Source organism: Hesperophylax consimilis, chromosome 24, assembly GCF_061612785.1.
Source record: "Hesperophylax consimilis isolate HC1 chromosome 24, BYU_Hcon_1.0, whole genome shotgun sequence".
NCBI lineage: Eukaryota > Metazoa > Arthropoda > Insecta > Trichoptera > Limnephilidae > Hesperophylax > Hesperophylax consimilis.
The window spans coordinates 7,356,430-7,382,838 of record NC_142859.1 but is presented as its reverse complement, the minus strand read 5'-3'; the positions used below and the strand labels follow the sequence as shown (position 1 = coordinate 7,382,838).

Sequence of the window (26,409 nt, the reverse complement as noted above, 5' to 3'; positions counted from 1 at the left end):
ATATTTATATATCGGGCCGATTGCGTCATTCACATAAAATACATACACAACCTTAAAATACGTACAATCTTAAAATTCTTTATGGAGCGCCCTCGTGGTGATTTTTCACAAAAATGGCCCTATAAAAATGAACAATTTATGTTTATTAATAACCTTCCCAGCTATAGAAGTCAGAATGCAATTTTTTAAATACACTAAATCCCAACCTAAAATATGTTCACAAAAAAATCACTAAAATGTAGCTTCTTCGGTCGGTATAATATAATATCATAACTAATCATTTGACCATTCGCAAAAATGATTGCATAATCCCAGTTTCCTGTTCCAAGTTTCCAGTGGATATCAAATCATATTAGGTAGTACTTAACACAATATACCACGAGAATAATATCTCTTTTGTCAAATAATCCGAGATATTTTTGACGTTTCTCGTGAGTGTCACCAAAAGTTGATATAATGCATTGTCATCGACAGCGAGTCGAGTTTCTGCCTGATCGGATCTCGGGAAGTGGTTGATTTACATTTCCAAGATTCCGTTTAATTTATTCATTGATTAATTAAAAAGTTGAACGATGGAAATATTTTTTAATTGATTATAATAGAAATACACAGTTACATGCATAATGCTACAAAAGAAGTTAGAGAAAAGCTGAATACAGGTGTGATTGGGTTATCAGGCCTCAGCACACCGATCTATGTTTCAGAACTTTGCGCGGCAAACAGCTCTGGTACTTAGCGCGCCAATCTGCAAGAAAATGTAAGTACAAATACGTTTGGACTAAAGCCGGTCAGGATGACTTATTTAGTCAGTAGAATGTTATTGTTGCCAAAGTACTGCCTAGTTGTAATGTTAGTTTGATTAACTGTAGTGTGTATTTTTTGTAAAAATTTCGTGAGTTTATATTCTCAATATTATAACTTATAATCTCAATATTCTCAATAATATAATATATTATATTTGATTTTTATTATTTAATATAATTGTAAAGCTGCACACCTCGACAAAAAAAATCTCTAGTGAGATGAGCGGCTGAGATTTTATATTTGGGCAAATCTACAAACTGTTTTTCAGTCGAATAAATTGTAACTGCGGCGGCGAGGCTCCATACGGAGTCAAAGCAATGGTTATGTTATCTTAGAAAAACTTTTAAAAATTATCTATTCCTCATAGCTGTCAAATGTCAAAACACGCAATAGACAATACCGTACCGAACGCTTTTCCAAATTTAATTTTATTCAAAGAAGTGAATCACGATTTTGAAAAGTATTCTATATTCCTGACACGACTAGCAATTGAAGTACTTATTATTCATTAGCGCTAATTACGAATTTAGGTTTTTTTCTCAATTTATTGCGTTAATTTATTAATTATTCTCGTTTTATTGGACATGTGCAAAAATTGTGTAGGTGTGTAGCAACGAGTTTGTTTGAGAACAAAACTTTGGACAAGTTGACCAATATCTAGAATTTGAAGGAGTTTATTGTGAAAATGGTTCGCGTTATAACCCAGCAGACGTACGATGATGTTGTCCAGGAAAATATTGATGATTTTGAAATGGCCCCAGAAGAGGCTATTGAAGATGCCATTAAACAATTTAAGGCTCAGGTAAACATCGCTTTCTATAAAATTCCAAAGAACAAGAATAAAACTAACTTTGATACTCTTTTAAGAGAGCTGGATACGCATTTGCATTTTTTCACACGATTTTAAAAGTTTACCCTAACTTTTTTTTTAATTCTTTCTTTATTTTATGTTTGTAAAATATATACATTTTTACATAAATAAAACACTCCATCATAAATCACAAAATTTACTGGCAAATATTTCCCTAACCGCTGCACTTTTTATAGGCAATTAAGGGAATTACATTTCGTTTCAACTAAATTACTACAAGAAACAATGATTTGAGTTGGGATAGATGGCAAAGATGCATTATAATTCCATTTCTATTTAATCAAAGTTCTAAATCTCTAAATAGTATAAAACAAAGCCATTATCCGCGTCTGTCTGATTGTGCGCTTACTTCTTCCAAACCATGCAACGGATTTTGATACTTACTACCATTTAGAGATTTTCTTCCGGAAGGTTTGTATATGCATATTATATTTATAGAAAGTAGAGAAAAGTCAATGTTTTGTAATCAAGTCTTAAAAATATTTTCGGCCCTTAGATTGCTAACGCTGGATAAACCTTATGAGATACATCAAAATAATGTACCACATAATTGTATATCTTAAAAAGGCCTACAGAAAAGTCCGCGATGGTATATTTCTATCTCCTAAAGATAACCCCCAGCTACGCCGGGTACTGTCAGCTAGTTTACTTTATAAAACGATCCCTTTGCCGCCATTTTGGCTTTTTTTGTATGTAGTGACAATAGCATAAGTTTATTTTTAGTCTAAATACGCATAAACTACTTAATTAACCCGAACTAAGAACCTATTTTGTGCATGTAAATAGTTGTTTCTTGTTATAATTGTTGAAACAAAATTGTAATTTCCATAATCTGTGCCTAAAACTGCGGCAGTTCGGGACATAATTACCAAAAATAATAAGTAATTCAATACATAAAAAATCATAAAATTCGTTGAATTCTTCAAGAGTGTGACTTTTAAAATATGTCGAGCACAAATACTTTAATATAATTAATTGTGTCGTAAAAAGATACTTCCGTCATCAGTGGCTGAATGAGAGAATCCTTCACAGCTCACTGTGCAGACATCTCTCCGTAGCACAGTTGCCTGGGTACCATAAATAAACCACTCACTAGATCGATATCTTCGGGCTTTTTGTACGTAACAAATTGGTCCTAAAAAACCATAGATATGCCAATATATAGACAGTACAATTCTCATTCGGAGCCTACTTATTTTACTAAACACCAATGAAAAACTCTGAAAGTTTATTCCATAGACTTTTAGAGTTTTTCATTGGTGGATATAGTTAGACAATCATATGACGTCATTTCTGTTCCAATTTTCGATCGGAGTTATATCAAGTTATATTGAAGGTACTAAACATTTCGCTTCTAGTGGCATCAACATCTCCCACAGGAGGAATGGTCAGAAGGTACAGGGGGGAGGAAACAACCTCATCACGCATTCTTTACATGCCAAACAGTTTAACATTTTGGCAAGGGTGACCGTCATTACGCTACTGATCCCGGGTTAAATTCCAAATGCGCTGTTCTTACAAGTTAGACTTTTTGTGTTTGTTACAAGGTAACTTTTTGTACTAAATAATTATTTTATTTTTAACAGGGAGTAGACCTGACGAACATAATAAAAGATTTAATTCTTTCGGGTAAGCCAGACAACCATATTGTAGCAGTCACCATCAGAAATATCTCCAAACTTATATCTGAAGACATTCTGGACAAGGAACAGCTGATCAAAGATTTGGAAGTTCTCAAAGTAAGTACATTTTTTCCTAATAATAGTTTAAGTGGGGAGGAGAAGGACATAGAAAAGAGAAAGGTTTGGAAATACCTAGCCCTTCAGTTCTAGTAACTCAATAAAGCTATTGCTATTGTTCAATAATCACTTAGTCACCCCATCTAAGGTATTCTGTAGATGCGCCTATACTTATAATGTATCAAAATTTCATAAAGCTTATATGTTCTACATTAATACTTGGTTTAGTATCCAGGATTGAAATTGAACTCCATTCGACTCTTCATCGAGTAAAATGTCTTAAATATACGTCAACTCCATCTAAAATCTATGCTAACACATTTAAACAACAATAAACAATACTGTAAACTTCGCATGACAGGTAAAATAATACTAAAAATTTATCTACTGTACAAATAAAAATAAAACTATTCCCAATCCCCCTCTCCCCCATCTCCTTCCTCTCTCCACTACCTTCAGCCTCACAACATACTCCAATTGGGGATCCCATAGTCTTCCTCGCTCCGCACAGTTGGGAGATAAAAAAATGTATTTATATAAAATATACAGTCGATTCTGCTTAATTGATACGCCAGCTTATCGGGACAGCCGGGTATTTGGGCCAAAACCCCGCAGATACTTTAATAGAACACAACTGCTGACCCTGTACAAATCGCAAGTGCGCCCTACTGTTGAATTTGACAGCCATCTCTGGTCCGGAGCCCCTAAATACCTGAAAAAAACCCTTGACTCTGTGCAAAAACGGGCGGTCCGTTTGATAGATTCCCCAATCTTAACAAACGGACTGCAATCTTTAGAGCACAGGCGTCAGGTAGGTTTGCTGTCCTTGTTCTATCGGTATTACAATGGAAGATGCTCTGAGGAACTAGCGTCATTGATCCCTTCGGCACCGGTGCGTAGTCGGGATACACGCCAAACGCGCGCCCAACATTTGTACATGGTTGACATTTGTCACATGAGAACGGGTCGTTTCTACGATTCGTTCTTAAGTTCAACAGCTCGTCTGTGGAACGAACTGCCGGCCTCTGTGTTTCCTCCCTCCTACAACATGGGACTCTTCAAGACCCACGTTCACTCCTTCCTCTCCACAAAAAGACCCTCCACACAGCATCCCCAAAGATGACATAGGCCCTGAGGGAAATTATTTTCTTCAGGGCCTCCTGTGTGGAGTTAATATAAAAAAAATAAAAATAAAAAAAAACCCAAGGAACAGAAACCATATCGGGAACACCATTCATTCCGTTTAATTGGGACAAATTCCCATCTGAAGTCCATTAAAACGTGTCTCAGTAAACGAATTTTAGTTAAGAAAAGGGGGTGAGCGGTTTGCGGCATGGGTGAAGGGAGGGTAAGGGAGTTACAAGTTCATTCAGCAGTAATTCGGTATACTTCGCCCACACGGGCTTTTCGCCGTCCGCCGACATTAGTCAAAGTAAAGATAAATTCCAAGAAAAGAGTTAACTGGTGTCCCAAAATCTACCATATCGCATCCTCAACGACAAGAAAATCAGTTGCATGACGAATGGGTGTTACATGGTGATAAAATGAGACATCGAAAAGAAATCAGGGACACACTAAATCATCGGTTTTCTATGGTCGAAGCATGAATATTAAATTACAACTGCTTATTTGGGACAAAATGCTCGGAGCCCGATGTGTCCCAATTAAGCGTAATCGACTGTATATTGTTTTGTAAATATTAACTTGCAGATTGTTTTCAGACCGAATGCGACAAAGACCTGTTGGCCCACAAGCTGATGGCGAGTAAGGAAGGGGCCTATCCGGTCATAGTCTCCTGTCTGAAGAACAACTGCGAAGATAAATCTGTCATCCTGGCTGCTCTGAAGGCTATAATCTCCCTCATGGACGGGCAACCTGATATCTTAACTAGCGAAGGCATTGATATCATGAATAAGTACATTAAACACACCATACTATTAATTCGTCATTTTAGTAAATGTCAGCAAATAAACAAAAAAAAAATCACATAATCTATAGCTGAAAATGACATAATTTGCGAGTATTTTCGCCAAAGTTTGTTCATTTTTGTACATTTTTGTAATTTCCCACGATATTGATTGTTTTTTTTCAGCCTAATCTATTAATTTACTTTATTTAGACAGTTAAATACAAGTTAATGTCAAACCTGAATATATTTTTAAATACATAAATATGAATTGAAAGCGTAAATTAACCCACTTAAGCAGATAGACTTCGTCCATGACAATGCATTCTATCAGCACACGTGGACGTATACGCATTTCTCTGAAATTGCATGACATTACAGCAACTAATATATGAAATAAATGTCGGTCCTACCCAATCGGGATTTGGCTCAGTCGTTAGCGCGGTTGATTCCAGGGCCTTATATAAGTTTATATTCTCTTTCCATCCACTTTACATACTCAAATCATCATATAAAATGTTCTGAACGAAGAGAAGCTTGAGAATTTTTCAGGTTTCTTGTCTTTTTCTTTAAGGGTTTGTACTTTACAAAGTTTTTTTTGTAATTTTGTAAAAATGTATATTTTGATTTTCTCCTTTAGTCTTCTGGATAAGCAGGATGATAGTGCGGTTATTTTAATGACCCTGAAGTGGATCTCCACCTGTTGCTTGAGACATGAACGCAACAGGCAACACATATTCGATGCAGAAATACTCACCCACTTGAAAACCATGCTGGAGACTAACAAAGATGCCAAGGTAATTATAAATTACTAGCTGAAGTCCTCGGCGTTGCCCGTACTTGCAGAGCTCAAATGTAGAGAGTAATTGTTCTCTTATTTTGTAAGTCAAGTGTGCTAAATTTTATCAAGTATCAAAATTATGCTTTAAGAGTTTGGGGGAGCTTTTTAGAAATTTCTTGCAGACAATCACCTTCCTCTTGTTTTGAAGGTCAATTGTGCAAATTTTCATCAATCTCGAAATAAAATTGTAGATTTGTAAATTAAACCCCCTAATAAACGCGGTGTAAATATAACTTATCTTATTACCGCGACGTTTGTGTGGTTAAAACGTCCTTACGTAGGGTCGGCTTTACCACACCAACGTTGAACGGGTGTACAAGAATCTAATTAGTAAGACCGTAAATGTTTTATTACTGCTCTCCATATTTGCTTGCAGGTTCTGAAGGAAGTTTGCTGCGTGATCCGCCACCTGGTGTTGGATGATGACGTCAGAGTGGAGTTTGGCAAGGCCCACGATCACGCCCGGCTCATTGCCACGGAAACTCTCAGCACTCTCACTCAAATGCTCTCAGGTACTTAACCACTTTCATGTGGCAGACGGTTTCCAATAATGTGTTTTTATAAAATTGTACAAAATTGTATAAGCCACCTCAAATGCGACTTTTCTAAGATATTATAATATGTATTATTTAATTTGATTTATGGTGTTCTAACCTTTGGTATGCTTAACTCCCGCGGTCTGATACTTACGTCTTGTGCTGATGGAAAATTTTTACACCCTTCTATTCTCATAATTTTTTATTTATTTATTTATCTACTCACTTATACTTACAGTTTATAGGTATACATATTGATATTGGTTGCATGTAATACAGATAGATGTTTCATATATAAAACGTGGTAGTAGAATTAAATGTGATATACAACTTTATATACATGATTGAAGCTTAGGTAGTAAGTATGTTCTGTGAACACCTCACAAGCAGAACATGTGCTGAGGTGTTCGCATGGGTGTTATTCTGCCGTCATAGGTGGAAACACAATATCCTCCTTGGGAGTCTCTACCGTAGTTCCTCCCATGGTGGCAGTATTTTATATTATTAGGTTAGAAGTTAGAAGCTGTGTTGACATGTTCATCTTGATATTATATAGACACAGTGTAGTAATTTGAGGTAAGTTACGTATCAAAATGTTCTGTAGACACACTGTAGTACAAGAGTACAGATACATTGTACAAATGTAGAAAATGATTTAAACTTCATAATAAAAGAGTGTTTACTTGTTTTTGCAAAATTATGTTTTTGTACATTGTCCCATCTTACAGATAATGAGTTTATATATTTATTAAAATAGTATGTATATTCACTCGAGTGATTGGTTGTATATACATAAATTTACCGTATTATTTAATATCATTCCTCAAAATATTATAAAGCGAATGAATCCACCTAGATTTCGCCGTTCATCCCACATTTTTATGTTTTATATATCAAATACGTAATCAATATATCAAAAACGCTCAAAACGTTTTTGTAAACTTACCATTAATATCCATATTAGCCAAAAATCGCTTGAATGAATACAATCTACCCCAAAACAGCTACTAGTATATTAGTTAATTATTAATAGTATATTCAGAGTATTTTTTTCTCTTGCCTGTTATAAAGAAACATGAAAATATTCTTGAAGTTTTATTACATTTTTCATAAAGCTAAATAAGTGTTCTCTCTAAATAGTATAAAATAAAGACACTATTCACGTCTGTCTGTTTGTTTGCTTAGTTCTTCTAAACTACGCAACGGATTTTGATAGGGTTTTCACTATCATCTAGAGAATTTCTTCCGGAAGGTTTATATATATATATGTATATATAATACATGGATATTATATTTATTGTAAGTAGAGAAAAGACGAGCAACACCGGGTACATGTCAGCTAGTTCTAAATGAAAAATTAAAAAAAACACAAAAACCATAGGAAATGCGAGTTAGGCAGGTTGAAGAATGAACTTTAAAAAGAATTGACAAAATCCCACGAAAAGAAAGTATGTTTAGATTTTGTCTATCGTCCACTGAGGTGTTCAACGGTTACAAGTGTTTCGTGGCAGATAGGCACATCCAGCACACAAAGAGTTGTACCGTATCCAGCTATTAACTGTGTTGATGCGCCAAAATGTGGCGTAATAAATGGAATTCTTAACTTAATGCTCGCTACATGTGTTTGTATAATATGTGTAACATGTGTGAATAAAATAAGGAAATAACCAGAGCATGAGACATAATGAAAACTCTTATTAGTAAGATAAAGATTTATTCATATAAACAAATAGATTAATAAATTAATAATCATGATTAAGATGGGTGAAGAATAATATTATATCTACAGGGTCGTGCCTTCCCTTGAAGAGACAAGGTCACGTAAACGAAGTTAATGTCACGTAATAATTATTTAAAAATGAAACTTAACTGAAAATATATTATGAGCGCCATCCTATTTTTTAGATAAACAGGAAAACTTGAAATAGCTAATTTAAGGATAAACCATGATTAAAGAATTAAACTACATTACGTAGGTTGAAGTAGATTCCTTGCGTGAGTACTCTGGGCCGGTTCCCCGAATCCATCTCGTAGTGTGTTGGTAATGTCGTCCTGCTGGCTGCCAGATTAAAACTGAATCTTCTTTCCTTGAAATGCGTTACGCCACCTCGCGTCAGCCGTCCAAGGTCACGTGGGAGCATGGTAGTGATGTTCGTTCGCTTGAGGAAGTCAGCAGTGGAATCGTCACTGCTACATTACCCCCTCACCAAAAGAAAATATTTCCTCCTGGAAATAATGAGGTCCACCTGGCACCTCCTGAAGAGAACCTTCTTGGCTAGTGAGACTTGCCCGTAGATAATCTTGCCGGAATCTCTCAGATCATGATTTCTTCATATAACTTAAAGACCCAAAGTGGCCCACTGAAGAGATATATATAACAGATGCACCAGCTGCAGAAAATACTTCTGCCCATTCAAGGCAACTATAAGTAGGTTGATATGAAAATGATGCTCCATGTAGTTGAAGAAACTTCTTTGACAATATCCAAATGCTTGAGAAGATACTTCTGCCCATTCAAGGCAACTATAAGTAGGTCGATATGAAAATGATGCTCCATGTAGTTGAAGAGATCTGGAGATGATGACCAACCGCTTGAAGTGAAGTTCTCTACAGCTAAAACTGCCTACCTATATGGTTTATCCACAAGAATGAACTACTCAATAAAACATTGCTAATTATGTTTATGAAAATATAAGCATTATTATAAAGAAGTAAATCAAAAAGGTTACCTATGAATGAACCCTATAAAACATTTGACCTCAACAAATGTGAAATGCAAACACGCAAATTAACTAAAGTTATAAAACATCAAAATTAATGTTAATATTCAAGTTGTATAAACCTACCAAAAGTTAAAATATGTTGACCCAAAATAGAAAATTGTTCCAAAATCACGGAAAAAATTCTAAAATAGAAGGAAAAACCCAGGTACACAAAACCTTTTTTTTTTTTTTTGCAAAGTATGAATAATAAGACCAGAAAACCAAACCGAAATATTATATCAACTCCCGAGATTATTCACAAATATTAATCCAAAATTAAATTTTAATTAAAAAATTTTATCATACTCAAAATTTAAAATATTCAAAATCAATTGAAAAAACTGTCAATCATTAGACACTGAACATATAAAGTTTCAAGAAAATTGTAAATTCAATACCAAAGGTATATAATAAAATGATAAAATTCAAAAATAAAGAATGATATTCTTTCTGAGGGAAAAAAAAAGTTATTATCATTATGATAAATTTATAAATTATTATCATTATAATAAATTTAAAAAAAAATAAAATATATACATATATATACATATATATATACATATATACACACAAATATTCCTCTTTAAATTTATTTCCATTAGCTTGTCAAGCAATTATCCTAAAATAGGAGAAGTGCTTAAGAAGGTGAACACGAAAAACATGAAACATAAACATTGCTCTGATAATATCCCGAATGAGCGTATATGTTCAAGACATCATAATTGTTGTATATTAACATACCAAACGGTATATATTTCAAAACAGAAAAAAGTATCCCAAAAACTTTATATTAAAAAAAAATTATCAGAACAAAAGACCCCACGATTGTTGAACTAGATATATCCCAACATATCCATATAAATCCTCGAATGAGAAGGAAAACCGGAAAAACCCAGAACTCATATAGTCCTGAAATAAATTTCCAGAATAACGTATGCGTTATATAAAATACCCAAAACGTCTTATTGCTGAATAAAACTACTGTTGAACAAATATCACTTGAACCACCAATCCATATAAAACCTCATAATGAGATGGAAAACCCGGAAAATTCCTGGACATAACGCTATATACTTCAAAATACATATCTTATTTGCGGAGGACAAGAGACCTACCCTCATCATAGGAAATACATCTACGCCAAGGGTTCCTCTCTCTTCCTGCGGATGAGAAAGACTAGGAAACTACCTACATCCTACATCTAATCTCCACGATCAATTCCAAAAGAATTGTGCTGCGAACTCAGAGGCCCTAGAACTAAAGCATGGAACGCGAAAACAATTAAACAACGTACTCAGAGGATTAGAAAACTAACATGTCACGCGTTAATATCGTCCCGCTGCAAGACAAGAATAAAAATAGTGAAATAATTTCCACCAAAATTAAAGACGAGGCTTAAAGTTGAAATCCGAAAAATAAGCCGCGAATTACCCCATGGACAATTACAATAACGACAAGACAAAACAAGACAACACAAAACATCCATTCGAAGTTCATATTCGTGTTCATATATGAACGTCGAATGTGTGCTCTTTTTAAAAAATATCGCATCCCTCTTAACCGGAAAAGACAAATGCTCTTCTTTTTAAGTTTACGAAAAAGAAAAGTAAACAATATGTAACCGTTCTAAAATGAAAAAAAAACGAAGTATTAGATGTATATGAACATCGATGACAGCTTCTATTTGTTCAGAAACCGACCAAAAACATCAAAACAACTTATAGTTGTATAATTCTCCATGAAAACCAACATGAAACAGTTGAAAGTATACTTGCAACTAAGAGAAAGAAAATTTGTGTTCCCGTAAAATAGTATCAAACTTATGCCAACAACTAGGCAGTATCAAAGTTCCATAAAAATCCAACAAAAAAAAGTTGATAAAAGTTTAATAATTGCAAACTAAAGTGCCGAAGAAAATTATTAAATAGTTAAATATGTTAATATGAACTTAACAGCATCCGAGATAAACCGTAGAATAAATTTGTATACCGAAAGATTGTGTATAAAACATTACAACGATGAGTAGGTAATATATCTTGTCGTAAGAAAATATTATTTTTAAAAAAAACTAAGCAAGGTGTGTCATCTATAATAAGATAAATGTTGAATCCCAATTAAGTAATTCTAAATGACAGAGTGTATTAATACAAGTAAACACTAATTGATAAAGTAAATTATTATCCAAGGTACTCATAGACTCGAACCAACTATAAATCATGATAATGAAAGTAAATAAGTATAAAACCCGACGTATATGTACTTGTATGTAATAATAATAATGTCATTAGCGAATGCACCGCGAACCGAGAACTGTGTATATAATAATAATAATAATTCAATGAACTGAATCCCAACGCATTATAAAATTTACCTAAATGCTCGTAGAATAACGAAACCAACTGTAATCCGATTTACAATAAAAATCCCATAATAAGGTAAGTACAACCAAACGACTGCTGTGAAACGAAATAATACTTTAGTAAAGGTTTGTCTTCAAAATAATTAATATAAATTTAATTTAAAATTTATGAAAAAAAAATTAAATCATTGAGAATTCAACCACTCATGTTGAAATTGGAACGAAGGAAGAAAGTTAAAATAGATTTCTTACCTTAGCAAAAAATAAAATTTGCTGCTCAAACAAAGTTCTGTATAACCTTTTAAAAAAAATCCCTAGAGTAGGTAAGTTATAACAAAGCCATGAATGACCCACCAATTCAATTTAAATATGCAACATATAAACCAATCATTTCTTGTATGAATTTAATAACCCTTCACGGAAGCCATACTAACAGAAAATGATAAATACGCAAAGTAGTGTAGAAAATAAAATTCCTTCTCAATAACAGCCAAATAATAAACCCAATTAACGACATCTATATTTGCAACAAGGTGAGTTAACAAAAGTTTTAATTTCTGAATAAAATAAATTACATTAGATTCGTATGGCATTTAAATTCCCACAGTAATTAATAAGATAACCCCAAAGAAAGCGCTATAACATAGAAATATAACCCCAAAAGTTAACTTAAATCTCCAAAAGTTTTAGAAAAATAATCCTCTTCAAATCAGCACCCAAAAATCAAAGTACATTATGATAACTATTCATAATAAAATAATATGCCGTCTCAAATGCAATGCGCTTTTGTAAATGAAACGCTATCAGATTATTAAAGCAAATTAACATGAATTTAAAAATAAACTGTTTTACAATTTAACCCCTCGAGACTAACCAACATATGTAATATGTAAATTACAGGTAATAACAGCACCTATCACTCGTAACACACATTAGGATAAAGGTTTCCAAATAACCCATGATTTAACCCCTCAAAACTATTCCTAAAAATATTATGCCTGTGAAAGATTTAAGATTTTAGTAATTGTTAAAAATTTGAAATTAACGCAATTGCAATCAAAATACGTGAGCCATGGTAAATTGAAAGGAACCGACAATAATTCAAAACGTTTAACCTAGAGCAAGATGCCAATAAATTCCCATTAAATAATTCATCAATCCAAGTTATTGATAGATTCCAAAGAAATTAACACAAACTATATACAAAACTTCAGTAAAAGCAATCAACAACTCAACCGAAAACTATAAAATAAAGTATTTAATATGACCTCTTATCCATGATGATAATGATAAACTGGACCTTGATTATTCCCATTGAATACTTGACGTCTCATATCCAACGGCAATGTGAAGGAACCCAGCAACGCTGAAAAGCATGATTAGACGCATTTAAATAATAAAGCAAAATTAAGGTTTAACTTCGAAATACATGAAAGGAAAAAACATTCCCAAATAAAATTATAAATAATTTACTTCCATGAAACAAAATGAGGATTATTCCAAAACCCGAAAGAAGGATTCCCAAGGAAAGAAGTAAAAAAAAAAATTTCCCATGTTTTTTTTTTTTTTTTTAAATATTTCAAATATATTCTGATAAGAATATTAACCAAAGTTGTAAGAAGTCAATTTAAGTGTACAAAAGATGTCCGTAAGATATAATAAACTTGAGTGGTTTATGAAGTTAAAAGTCATTTAGAAAATATGAAATATAGTAATCTCGAAACGAAAAAAATTACATAACGTTTTGTGACATTAATGGCAATAATGTGATAAAATACAAAATTACAGTCAGGTAGTAATTATATTATATTATAAGCCGAACTAAAATTTAATTGTATATTGTAGCAATCGAAACACCGTTATAATATTATGTTAATCTTAAGTCGCATGACAAAATTTTATGAACTTGTAACAATTGTAACATGAAGGTAAAACAATAATAGTTTTAAAACAACATTTTGAAAAATTTGTTGCACAATAACCTCAATCATACTAAGAAAGCAAATACCATTTACATCCAATAATTAATTCAATCAAACTTAAAACCCGTGCTTAAATCTGTAATAAAATATTAGTGACATCGACCCCCCGTCTCTCAATATAAAAATGTTGAGTAGCATAACATTCAAAAGCAAATTTTATTCCCGAGATGATTGCAACAAAATTGAACCCCAAAATTAGAAAACAATCCCATTTTAAATTACCACAATGATAATTACAATAAGAGAGAATAAATCAATGTGAAATCAACTTACAAAATCTCGTAGCAATGTATTGTTCCAACCGGCCGCAATTAGAGTGAAATAGGCAGTAGGTATATTGGATTCCTACGATGGCACATAATAATAATACTCCGCCGGCCGTAATTCATCCAATAAATTAAGACAACCGCTATAATGCATAAATAAAATTATATAAAAACAATTACGATAATGGCAGTGATATGATGACAATTGCTCCAAGTTATCTTTTGAATAAATATAAGTTGAAGGGATATGAATTTAAAATTCAAAGTCAGACAAGGGAACACAAATATTTCAAAATGAGCTAAATAAAGTAGGTATTTAGCCGAATGGTGACATATTATTTACTACAACACAAAATTTGAGCCTTAATCTGAAACAAGCAGGATTAGAGCGTAATAAACTGAATAACAAAGACATGCTTACCAACACAAAACGAAACGGACGGGACCAAAGCACCCCCACAAGAATCTCAATGTAGCAATAAAAAAAAATTTATACCCAGAAAAAAATGTGACATAAATTAACTAAGTTTACTATAGGTTTACCACGTTGTAGCGCCAAAAATGTACCGTATCCAGCTATTAACTGTGTTGATGCGCCAAAATGTGGCGTAATAAATGGAATTCTTAGCTTAATGCTCGCTACATGTGTTTGTATAATATGTGTAACATGTGTGAATAAAATAAGGAAATAACCAGAGCATGAGACATAATGAAAACTCTTATTAGTAAGATAAAGATTTATTCATATAAACAAATAGATTAATAAATTAATAATCGTGATTAAGATGGGTGAAGAATAATATTATATCTACAGGGTCGTGCCTTCCCTCGAAGAGACAAGGTCACGTAAACGAAGTTAATGTCACGTAATAATTATTTAAAAATGAAACTAAACTGAAAATATATTATGAGCGCCATCCTATTTTTTAGATAAACAGGAAAACTTGAAATAGCTAATTTAAGGATAAACCATGATTAAAGAATTAAACTACATTACGTAGGTTGAAGTAGATTCCTTGCGTGAGTACTCTGGGCCGGTTCCCCGAATCCATCTCGTAGTGTGTTGGTAATGTCGTCCTGCTGGCTGCCAGATTAAAACTGAATCTTCTTTCCTTGAAATGCGTTACGCCACCTCGCGTCAGCCGTCCAAGGTCACGTGGGAGCATGGTAGTGATGTTCGTTCGCTTGAGGAAGTCAGCAGTGGAATCGTCACTGCTACAGAGTTAACAATAATTTGTCTATTTTTCAGACTTCCGTTCCCAAGAAGCTTTTGTTGCGGACGTTTTGCTGACGATAGCGACGTTGGTGGTGCGGCACGAGTTCTGCCAGAAGGTGGAGGAGGCTGGAGGATTAAAGTTCATTCTGGATGTGATGGTGGAGTTCCACGATAAGGAGAAACTCAACAGGCAGTGTTTTAAATTGTGAGCACGCTATTTATTTCGATTCTTTATAACGGCCTACAGAAAAGTCTCTGATGATATATGTCTATCTTCTAAGGATATGCATCGCCTGTCTGGAATCCCAAATACACTTACTATGTCAATAATATAGAGCGCATACAAAAGTCTCTGATGATATATGTCTATCTTCTAAGGATATGCATCGCCTGTCTGGAATCCCAAATACACTTACTATGTCAATAATATAGAGCGCATACAAAAGTCTCTGATGATATATGTCTATCTTCTAAGGATATGCATCGCCTGTCTGGAATCCCAAATACACTTACTATGTCAATAATATAGAGCGCATACAAAAGTCTCTGATGATATATGTCTATCTTCTAAGGATATGCATCGCCTGTCTGGAATCCCAAATACACTTACTATGTCAATAATATAGAGCGCATACAAAAGTCTCTGATGATATATGTCTATCTTCTAAGGATATGCATCGCCTGTCTGGAATCCCAAATACACTTACTATGTCAATAATATAGAGCGCATACAAAATAAATTCATTAAATACCTAGGTTATAAATACAACAATAATTATATCTGCACTCTCCAATCCCTGAAATCCAGGCGAACGGTAGCTGACATGACATTTCTCCATAAAATAATACACAACGAAATAGACTGCTCAGAACTTCTATCCCAAATAAATTTTAACACCCCATCTAAAAGAACTCGACACACCAACCTTTTTTACACAACTAGTAATAATACAAACGCTGCAGCCAATTCCCCTATTTCTCGCATCCTTCAAACATTCAACTCAATTCAAACAAGCACAAGTACCGATATATTTTTTGATTCTCTCCCTCTATTTAAGAAAAACTTTTATAGCACACTGAATTCGCCCACATAACACATACAACCACACACAGACACACATGCACACGTACACACACACAAACCTCTCTCCTTCCCCAGCACACTAATTTAACTTAACTTAAAAATGTAACTTAACCGTAAAATGTATAATATACCTCATATGCATATATGTCAGCGACATGTCATTGGTACCAATTATTGTACTAACTTTTATAATTTTGTAACTATTGTCATCTATGTAATTATGTACTGTTTGTTTCTGCAATAAACAAAAATAGATAAAATAACCTCCAGCAACGCAGGGTGGCCGTCAGCTAGTATTATACATGTATATCCCAATTTCCCATATTAGCTATATTGTATTATAAAATCCAATGTAATTAATTTTTGTGCATTTTGAAACCCTGATGTATTTTATTACATTTATAATATATTTTTGTTGTTTGTTTTTGGGGTGTTATGCCGTGTTGCGCTAACTCCTTCTTTAGCCGACGTTTCGGACAGCGTTGCAGTGTCCATCATCAGGGCAGATCCGGTAGATCCGAAAAACTTACCATTTATAATATAAATCATCATTCAAAAACACTAATTTCGGTTGTCTGTGCGTCCTGCGTAACTCCACTTTTTAACTCAAATTTGCTTTGAATATTGTCATTTTCAAAATTGGAACTGATTGTGTAAAGAATACAGAGATAAAATATCTATCTATAATATAAAATTTTAAAAGAAAACTATTTTAATTGTGTCAGTTTCAAAAATTGGAACTGATTAGTCATCCATGATTTTTCACGGATCTGCGCTGCTTATATTATAAAAGGAACACACTGATGGTCTCAATTATAGCAAGTAAATAAGTGTTTCTGATATTTCATAAAATTGTATTTATTTGGTCTTTTTAAAGATTGAAAGCCCTATCAGGACACGACGACGTGAAAAGAGATATCATCAAACAGGGGGCCGCAACCCTCATTTGTACTGCCCTGGACACACACAAGGTACATATCACATCTACATAATAATATTATACATAATTTGTACTTTTTACATGCAAAATTAACATTATTATGTAATTTTATTCAAACCATGCAACTGTGGAACATAAAGCTCTTACCATTGATTAATTTGCACTTCATTTTGGAGTCACAAACACTCGGTATCACCCTGTCGAGATGCCATAATTTAGAATTGAAACTTTGCTTGAACTGCTTTTGATATGTTCAGTAGCCAGAATTCCTGGCTTTTGTGTTTTTTTGTATTGCCTTACTATGATATGGGTCCCTCCAATACTCAGGTTCACTTCTTCCTTTTCCACACAGCATCTTCAATGATGACATAGGCCTACTGTGAGGAACTAATGTAAAATTATATAAAAAAGAAAATAATTTTTTTTATTAATTTCCAACACACCCCTCCTCAACATTCCCTAATCAGAAAGGCTTCATTTTACAGACTCCAGTCAATGAAACTCTTCTGTGATTATAAAATACAAATTTATGTACCTAATATCAAAACTAACGCCGAATTTACATTACAAAACTATTTTCGTTATATTGGAATTAATTTCACAACATGGATGTTTGGGAACAGTGGGGAAATAGCATAAAATTTATGAAATGTTGTGAAATCTTAAGTATACCATGGCGCCATAAGCATTAAAGCTTTTTTTTTTGCAACACTAGTTTCATCACATTTTACACAATGAAATTAGTTGCATGACACTAGTGTTGCCAAAAATCACATTTTATTATTTTTTAGAAATAATTTTGTTTCACAAAAAAAATGTATGAAACTGTATGTTTACATGTGAAACTAATGTCATGAAACAAGTTTTGTATTGTGAATTATTTGCTCAATTGGTTTTTTTAGAATTCCGAGTCATCAGCAGCAGCTGGCCTAGGATGTGTGGCAGCTTTGGCCCTGAGAGAAATAGAAAATAGCAGATCCTTCTACGACGTGGGCATTCCAGAAGTTCTACTTCAATGTATGAATGTGCACAAAACGTCACTACGAGTTCAGGTAAATAAGATTATATTACAAAATGTTATTAGTTTTGAGTTTAAAAATTGTTGGAGCAACAACAATACAGAACTTTTTGTAGATATTGCGAATCATTAAAAATTCTAATTGAGCATCAGACCATTGTAAGATTCTGCAGGTTTCGTAGACTTTCAATTTGGGTGGCAGGTAAAATAGGGGAACTTAGAAATATATATTTGTACTCCAATACTCTTCAATAGTCAAGTGTTCGTTTCTTGTCATAAGCATGGTTATTGCAAAAAATAGATACATTTCTTCAATACTTGTGTCCTTCCACTTATGAATTTGTGACTTCGCACCAAATTCCTTTGAAATGAGAAAAAAAGTATGGTAGTCCATTGTTTCTTGAACAATTTCATTCAAAATCGAGCGATTCAAAAAATGTTCAAAAAAATCACTTTTTGTTGAATTTTTGTTAAGGCGTCTTAACCAGCGGACGAGAATTCAAATTTCGTTAAAAGACGGTCTCGCGATCGGACGTTTTTTTAGAACGAGACAGAAATACCAAATTCATTCCGCTGCGAGCCGTACACTCGGGCGGCTGACGAAAACTACAGCATGGTTCCGATGAAATAACAATTATTGTTGTTAAATTCTCGGTTGTAGCTTTCTTCCTAATAAGTAGTTACATACATATTTATAAGTTATATGTCGGAGTGCGTAAACATAAATAAATACAAATGCAGTTTGTTGACACGGTAGATATAAAATATGTAGGTATATGAATATACATTTAAAAAAAAATTCAAATATTTGTTTAGTTTGTTTTTTTTTTAATATTTTAAATGAGTTTTCCAAAGGTGAGTAAAAATCTTTTGTTTTACTTATTTATTTGTTTGTCCGAAAGGTATTACTGGTAAGTTTTATTTCTAATACTTATCTTTAAAGTATTACTTGATTTGATATGTATGACATTGAAAAGAGGGTTTATTCCTTACAACTGAAGTAATATATATATTAAAACTAGGTTTTATTTCCAACTATATTCTACGGTACCTACCTGCATATGTAGTTATGTGATTGCATAAAATTGTATCGCTTTCATGTATTTGTTTTCATGATTAACGGAGCGACCTGACTCGTCTAATTTTCGAAATGTAATTAAATTCACGAGTAAATTTCGATTGAAAAATTATAGGTTAGTATGTCAAAAATAACCTTGTTTTTTTTCCTAAAACAAGAAGCTCAATTCACAATATGACATTATGAAACTGACAAAAAGTAACACAAAAAATATTAAATATGTTGAATTATACCAATGTAATAGTGAATTGGACAATAAAAGAGAAATTATGAACAAAAAAATGATTTGAATCGCACATCACGAATCGAAATTCATTTGGTTCGTGGCACTTTTTGACCACCAATCACAAACAGTTTCACGTACTTTGGCATAAGTTTTAACATTTATACATGAAACATCGATGTTAGACATAAACTCCTGATAGTCCATAGTTGATTCTTTTCCCTGGAAATTAAACAACACAAAATTATCGCCAAATGTTGTAAAAAATATGTGCTTATTCTGACTGATTCCTTCGAACGACCCTGTAGCATATAAGTACGTACAATGTACACGGATAATTAAATATCACTAACCTTTGTTTTTTCTGAAAATATATCTCCCACGTACGTTTTTGATGTCGTAATTTGTGTTTTCTAATAAAACTTTTTTCCAAGGGTATTTTGCTCCCCATTTTTAAGCAATGAATTTCTTTAAAATGTCATTAACTAGACTGGCGTGGACTAGACGTCCGCTTGCCGCCCGGTCGCGGCGGAAACTGACAAAATTTTGTCTTATGCCGAGTTAATAAAAATTCACAGACGCGAATCGAAATTAATTACTATTATATACTTTAAGAATATATTTTTTAGTCATAAATTATTTCTAATGTTTCAATAATGTCTTGGTAAATTATTTTTGTAAAAAAATCTGAACTATACCAATTGTAAGACCATAAATAAATAGTCAAATTGAGGGATTTTCGTCACAAAACGCGTGTTCGGATTTATTTATTAGTAATTTTATTTGAAATAAAAACAAAATTCTTATACATACATATGATAGATAATTTATTGATTGTTGATACTGTATTATTATATGATTTGAAATATTTGTTGTATAATACAAATTCACCTTTGAAAATGCAACAAATCTGCGCATCGTCCAACGGTAACACTTTATTATGATATGAATATAATATTATTTTTCAAAATTTAACATCTTACTTTACTAGATAAAATAACGATCTTTCGAAATCAATTTGTGTTTTTTTCTAGAAAAGTGTTCATACGTCTAAAAGTGGCCTCAAAAATGCCAAATTTCAGGTCAAGTCTACCTATTTCGCCTTAAATTGTACAGAAACGCCGGATTGAAAATCATCAAATTCGTGTACTATTGGAATATGAGGTCCAGACACCCAGGAGTGTAACACAAAAATTGTAAGATTCTGCAGGTTTCATTGGCTGTTTAATTGAGCATGAGACAATTGCGAGATTCTGCAGGTTTCATAGGATGTTTAATAATAAATGTGTATATCTTTATGGGACGGGTGGGATCGCACTAATCTCCCCACATCCTGGTATAAAAGTTATTATTATTAACTGAGCATAAGACAATTACTATACGATCCTTCAGGTTTCATAAACTGTGATGGGCAGGACATATAGATAGAATGCTAGATGACATATAGATAGAGATTATGAAGACTGTATGAATGCCTCAGTGATATATTGTGTAGAAGGACTGAAGACTAAAGGCCAATGGCGAGAGACCACAGACAGCGGAACCACAGCATTTGTGGAGGAGGCAAAATCCTTTCCTGGGATGGAGTATTGTAATGATGTTGAAATATTAATTGTTTCGATTTTTTACAGAAAAATGGGTGCTGGGCAATACGCAACATGGTGGCCAGGTGTCCCGAGCAGCGCTCCAAGTTCCTGGAGCTCGGGGCCGAAGAGCTGGTCAACGAGGCCCTGAAGAACTTCGGTGCGGACCAGTCCACCAAACAGGACATCAAGTCGGCGCTCCGGGACCTTGGCTGCAGTGTCAAGCTCGAGGAGCAGTGGACCGGCAAGGGCGGGAAGATCTATACTTCGTCGGCTAATCAGCAAGATGAATGTATGGCATAAATACACTGTGCTGATTCCAAATATTAAAACTATGTTTGCTTAGAAACACTTCAAATCCCTTCCTGTAGCCCCTTCCTTAACCCACCTCCCAATGTCACCAAACCAGGTGCTGATACAATTCCTCTGGTTGTACACGGTACAGACTCTTGTGAGGTTTTGCATAAAATATAAATTAACAAACAGAACATTTTCTTTGGCACTGCATTATTTTTGCCAAAAATTGAGCACTTAGCATATTTTGATATGATTGTTTGTCTGTTTAATAAAGCTTTTGTATACATAATACTCGTAAATAAATTAACATGAAAAGTTTGTTTTAATTTAAATTCTTTAAAACAAATGCCTTTATGTTTTCAGCACCATTTAAGCAGAATATTGAGGAAATCTTCATAAAATAAATTAAACACAGTACAATCATTTTAATAAGAAAACAACACATTATTTATTTTTAACAATTTTGACATAAAATTTAATTTACAAAAATATAACAATTTTAGTATCATGTCATGGATGAATATTTAACTCCTATGTATACCTAAAAGAAAATCACAACATCATTATGACTTTGTTAAATTAAATAAGATAAAAATAAATAATAATAATTAATGCATTAAAATAATGGTAAAAATATTATTATTATTTCCTGTCATATATTTGTTAAAATATAGAAAAAAATTATGGTGCATAAAATTATATGTTGACTTGCTGTCAAAGGTTGCGGAAACTTATTAAGAATAAAAATCCATATAAATAAAAATGTTCGTTCGTTCAAAATCTTAAATTTCCGGAGGTCTTCACCGATTGCTTTGAAATTTTGAAACATGTAATTTTATATACCTATTTTTTTTATTTTTTTTTATTTTTAAACGAAAGAAACATTCCCGGGTTACGAGTAACCTGACAATATTTGAAAATCTCCTACTACCCCCACAGTAAGCGGAAAATGTTGCTTGTGTTGTGATGGAGGATTTATCCAGCTGCGGAATTGAACACACTACGCCTGGGTATGACCCAAACGCAATGTCAACTCAGCCACCGACCGGTGCATTCTTTGAAAAACAGCGCAATCTGTTGGACAAATATGTTTCTTTTTTTAAAACAGCGCCATTTGTTGGACGTAAAAGCAACATGCGCTATTGTGTCTCTATCTGCACAGACAGACAGCCACAGCACCGCGTGCTACAGCTCGTATAGTCTCTTAGAAATGTTGTCTCCCTTCATCGTGGTGAGTAATATGATCTAAATGGTGTTAAAAAGAGAGAACAAATTTTTTTTATATGAATACCGCACAAGAGTCCCAACTGCCCGCACCCGTCTGGAGCCAGTGAGACTATGGCATCCCCAATTAGAGTAAGTTATGCGCCTAAAGGTTGTGTGGAGGGGAAGAGGAATATCTGAAAATCTTCTACTACCACCAGAGTAAGCGGAAAATGTTGCTTGTGTTGTGATGGAGGACTTAGTCAGCCGAGGAATTTAACACACTACGCCTAGGTGGGACCCAAACGCGATGCATACTCAGCCACTGACCGGTCGTTTCAATTCCGAATGGTGGTCTTACACCAGGGCGATACTGAGAGTATCTTCCACTGTGGAACGTGCCGCAAGTATATTCTATATTTATTTAAATGGATAAATTGTGAAATAACACAAATAAAATTTACTTGCACATGCTGGGATTTGAACCCACGACGTTCGGCTTGCTAGTCGAGAGCTTTACCCCTCGACCACAGAGGCGTTGGATACTTTCGAACCATGCTTTATATTCAAATCTAGATGTTAACTACAGAAGGATTAGAATGTATACCTCTATGAAACCATAGGCTCCGACCGCAATTAAAGAAAAATTTATGTAACTGAATTTATAATAAACAATTTTTGTATGAAACTACAAAATAGTGAGGTAACAAAAATGTTGATAATAGATTTGCCTAATAAAATGTGTATGTATTTTTTTGCCTTATCAGTAATTTAAGTTTAAGACGGAACAAATATTAGAAGAGCCATTTTTAAAGTTTTTTATGCATTTTTTTATTTTTATATTTCATATATTATGTATTTATTTCTAACTAGCTTGAACAGTCTTTCTGTGTAGATAGAGAAACAAAATATAGAATAGCGCGTGTTGCTTTTATGTCCAACAGATGGCGATGTTTTAAAAAAAAAAGTATATTTTTCTAATAGACAGCGCTGTTTTTTTTTTTTAAAAGTATGTTTGCAACAGATGGAGCTGTTTTTCGAAAAACCATGTTTTTACAAATTTTTTTCTATAACATAAGTACATAAAAACACAAATTTTGTCAAAGTTTCAAAGTAATCGGTGAAGAAGTTTCGGAGATTAAAATTTTGAATAAACGAATATTTACATTTTTATTTATATAGATAGATAAGATAATTAGCATTTATTTGGATTTTGTTGCAAAATCGAAATGCATGCAAATTCTCACAGAATATGCCAGAGGCTTGAAGGGTTTAAAGCAGACAATTTAGAACCATGGAAAGACATTTCAGGGCAAGCCATGATTGCAAAAAAATTACAGATTTTTCATTAAAAAGATAACTTCCATTGACGAGAGCGGTTAAGTTCCTTGGCTATGGATCTTAAGATTGCAGATTCGACTCCAGCGTGCACAAATAAATTATTTCACATATTTAATTAAATTAAAATAATTATTGTATATTTGAGGCACATTCCAAAGTGGTACGTACTCTCAGTATCACCCTGGTAAAAGAACAGCATTGTACACACTTAATTTTAGGCCAAAAAATTTCAGATTCAATCCAAAAGTTTCAATTAAAGTGCAAAAATATAGAACATTAATAATTTCTCCATTCAACAACTCATATCTTCTAAGTCTGAACTTGACTCCAATTTTCATTATAATTTTGAAATTATTATTTAAATAAAATTAATATTTAAATTCACCTTTCATTTCTCCATAATTTTAAATGATGGCCAAGAACACCCTTGAAGGGTGAAAGCCAGAAATAATAGAAAAAAAAATAATAATAATTTCCTTGTTATCTTTACAATATGAAATGTGTTTTGGCATTTTGGTCAAAACTTAACAAAAAAAATGACTTCACAGATGTCATAAAAGTCTGTGATGAATTACACTCAAATATTAAATTAAATTGAAAGTTTAAAATGCTAAAATAAATTTACTCATATACATATGTTTTTCATTCAATAAAAATACATCTTCTTAGAGAACTTACGGCCATTTGGTTCGGCCTGCTAAAAATATCGCAGTACCAAATGACTCTCGGCAACAGAAACGTCCCCACCCCTGTTCTAAACAAATAATAGACGTAATATAATCTAGATTAGTGTCTTGGAGAAATATATCCATTTTTATTTTAATATGCGTCATCTATTGACATTTCTACAAATTTAGGATAAAAACATTTTTTTTAATAACTTAAATCTAACCTCTAATTGCAAGAATAAAAAAAATTATTTATGGTAAAATCTCGAAAGCAGATTGGCGCTGGAATGTTCACATTGCAGTCTGCTTTTCCTAAGTATTATAATATTATCATTAAAATAAAAGTAAGTAAGTTGCTAACCAAAAGAAATACATATTTAAATATGAAATGTTTGTACTTTTAAGTTCCCTGTTGTACCTGCACGAAAATACTTAAAATTTAATATTTGTGTTTGACAATATTACAGATATTATAACAATGTAATATAATATGTACAATCAATTATGCTAAGCTTATATTAGAGAACACATTGATGATGACACAAAGGTGGCTGACAGGACCAGCCCTGATACCAAATAGCGCCTGGCGCTAGTCAAAACCTCGTGGGCGCTGTTTTATATATTATCAGCGCCTTGGCTCCTTGGTAAGTCTGCGCCCGGAGCGGACTGCTCCGAGAGGGCCTACGCAGCTTCGGTGGTTGATGGCATTCACACTAAGATGGTTTCTTTCTTTTTTAACTGTTTTCATAACCAAGATGGTTTCTTTCTTTTTTAACTGTTTTCATAACCAAGATGGTTTCTTTCTTTTTTAACTGTTTTCATAACCAAGATGGTTTCTTTCTTTTTTAACTGTTTTCATAACCAAGATGGTTTCTTTCTTTTTTAACTGTTTTCATAACCAAGATGGTTGCTTTCTTTTTTAACTGTTTTCATAACCAAGATGGTTGCTTTCCTTTTTAACTGCATTCATAACCAAGATGGTTGCTTTCTTTTTTAACTGTTTTCATAACCAAGATGGTTTCTTTCTTTTTTAACTGTTTTCATAACCAAGATGGTTTCTTTCTTTTTAACTGTTTTCATAACCAAGATGGTTTCTTTCTTTTTTAACTGTTTTCATAACCAAGATGGTTGCTTTCTTTTTTAACTGTTTTCATAACCAAGATGGTTGCTTTCCTTTTTAACTGCATTCATAACCAAGATGGTTGCTTTCTTTTTTAACTGTTTTCATAACCAAGATGGTTTCTTTCTTTTTTAACTGTTTTCATAACCAAGATGGTTTCTTTCTTTTTTAACTGTTTTCATAACCAAGATGGTTTCTTTCTTTTTTAACTGTTTTCATAACCAAGATGGTTGCTTTCTTTTTTAACTGTTTTCATAAACAAGACTGTTGCTTTCTTTTTTAACTGTTTTCATACCTACCAAGATGGTTGCTTTCTTTTTTAACTGTTTTCATAACCAAGATGGTTGCTTTCTTTTTTAACTGTTTTCATAACCAAGATGGTTGCTTTCCTTTTTAACTGCATTCATAACCAAGATGGTTGCTTTCTTTTTTAACTGTTTTCATAACCAAGATGGTTTCTTTCTTTTTTAACTGTTTTCATAACCAAGATGGTTTCTTTCTTTTTTAACTGTTTTCATAACCAAGATGGTTGCTTTCTTTTTTAACTGTTTTCATAAACAAGACTGTTGCTT

At 33.1% G+C, this 26,409-nt stretch overlaps 1 protein-coding gene across 1 annotated transcript; it reads left to right on the top strand.

Moving 5' to 3' along the window:
• Positions 1-1,199: 1,199 nt before the first annotated feature.
• LOC149411851 (armadillo repeat-containing protein 6 homolog) lies at positions 1,200-21,876 on the top strand. Its single transcript, XM_089646502.1, has 9 exons — positions 1,200-1,606; positions 3,262-3,414; positions 5,136-5,329; positions 5,961-6,117; positions 6,538-6,673; positions 15,316-15,487; positions 17,244-17,337; positions 18,209-18,358; positions 21,257-21,876. Exons 1-9 carry the CDS (start codon positions 1,490-1,492, stop codon positions 21,509-21,511), a joined length of 1,428 nt encoding a protein of 475 aa, XP_089502628.1. The 5' UTR covers positions 1,200-1,489; the 3' UTR covers positions 21,512-21,876.
• The last annotated feature ends 4,533 nt before the right edge of the window (positions 21,877-26,409 follow it).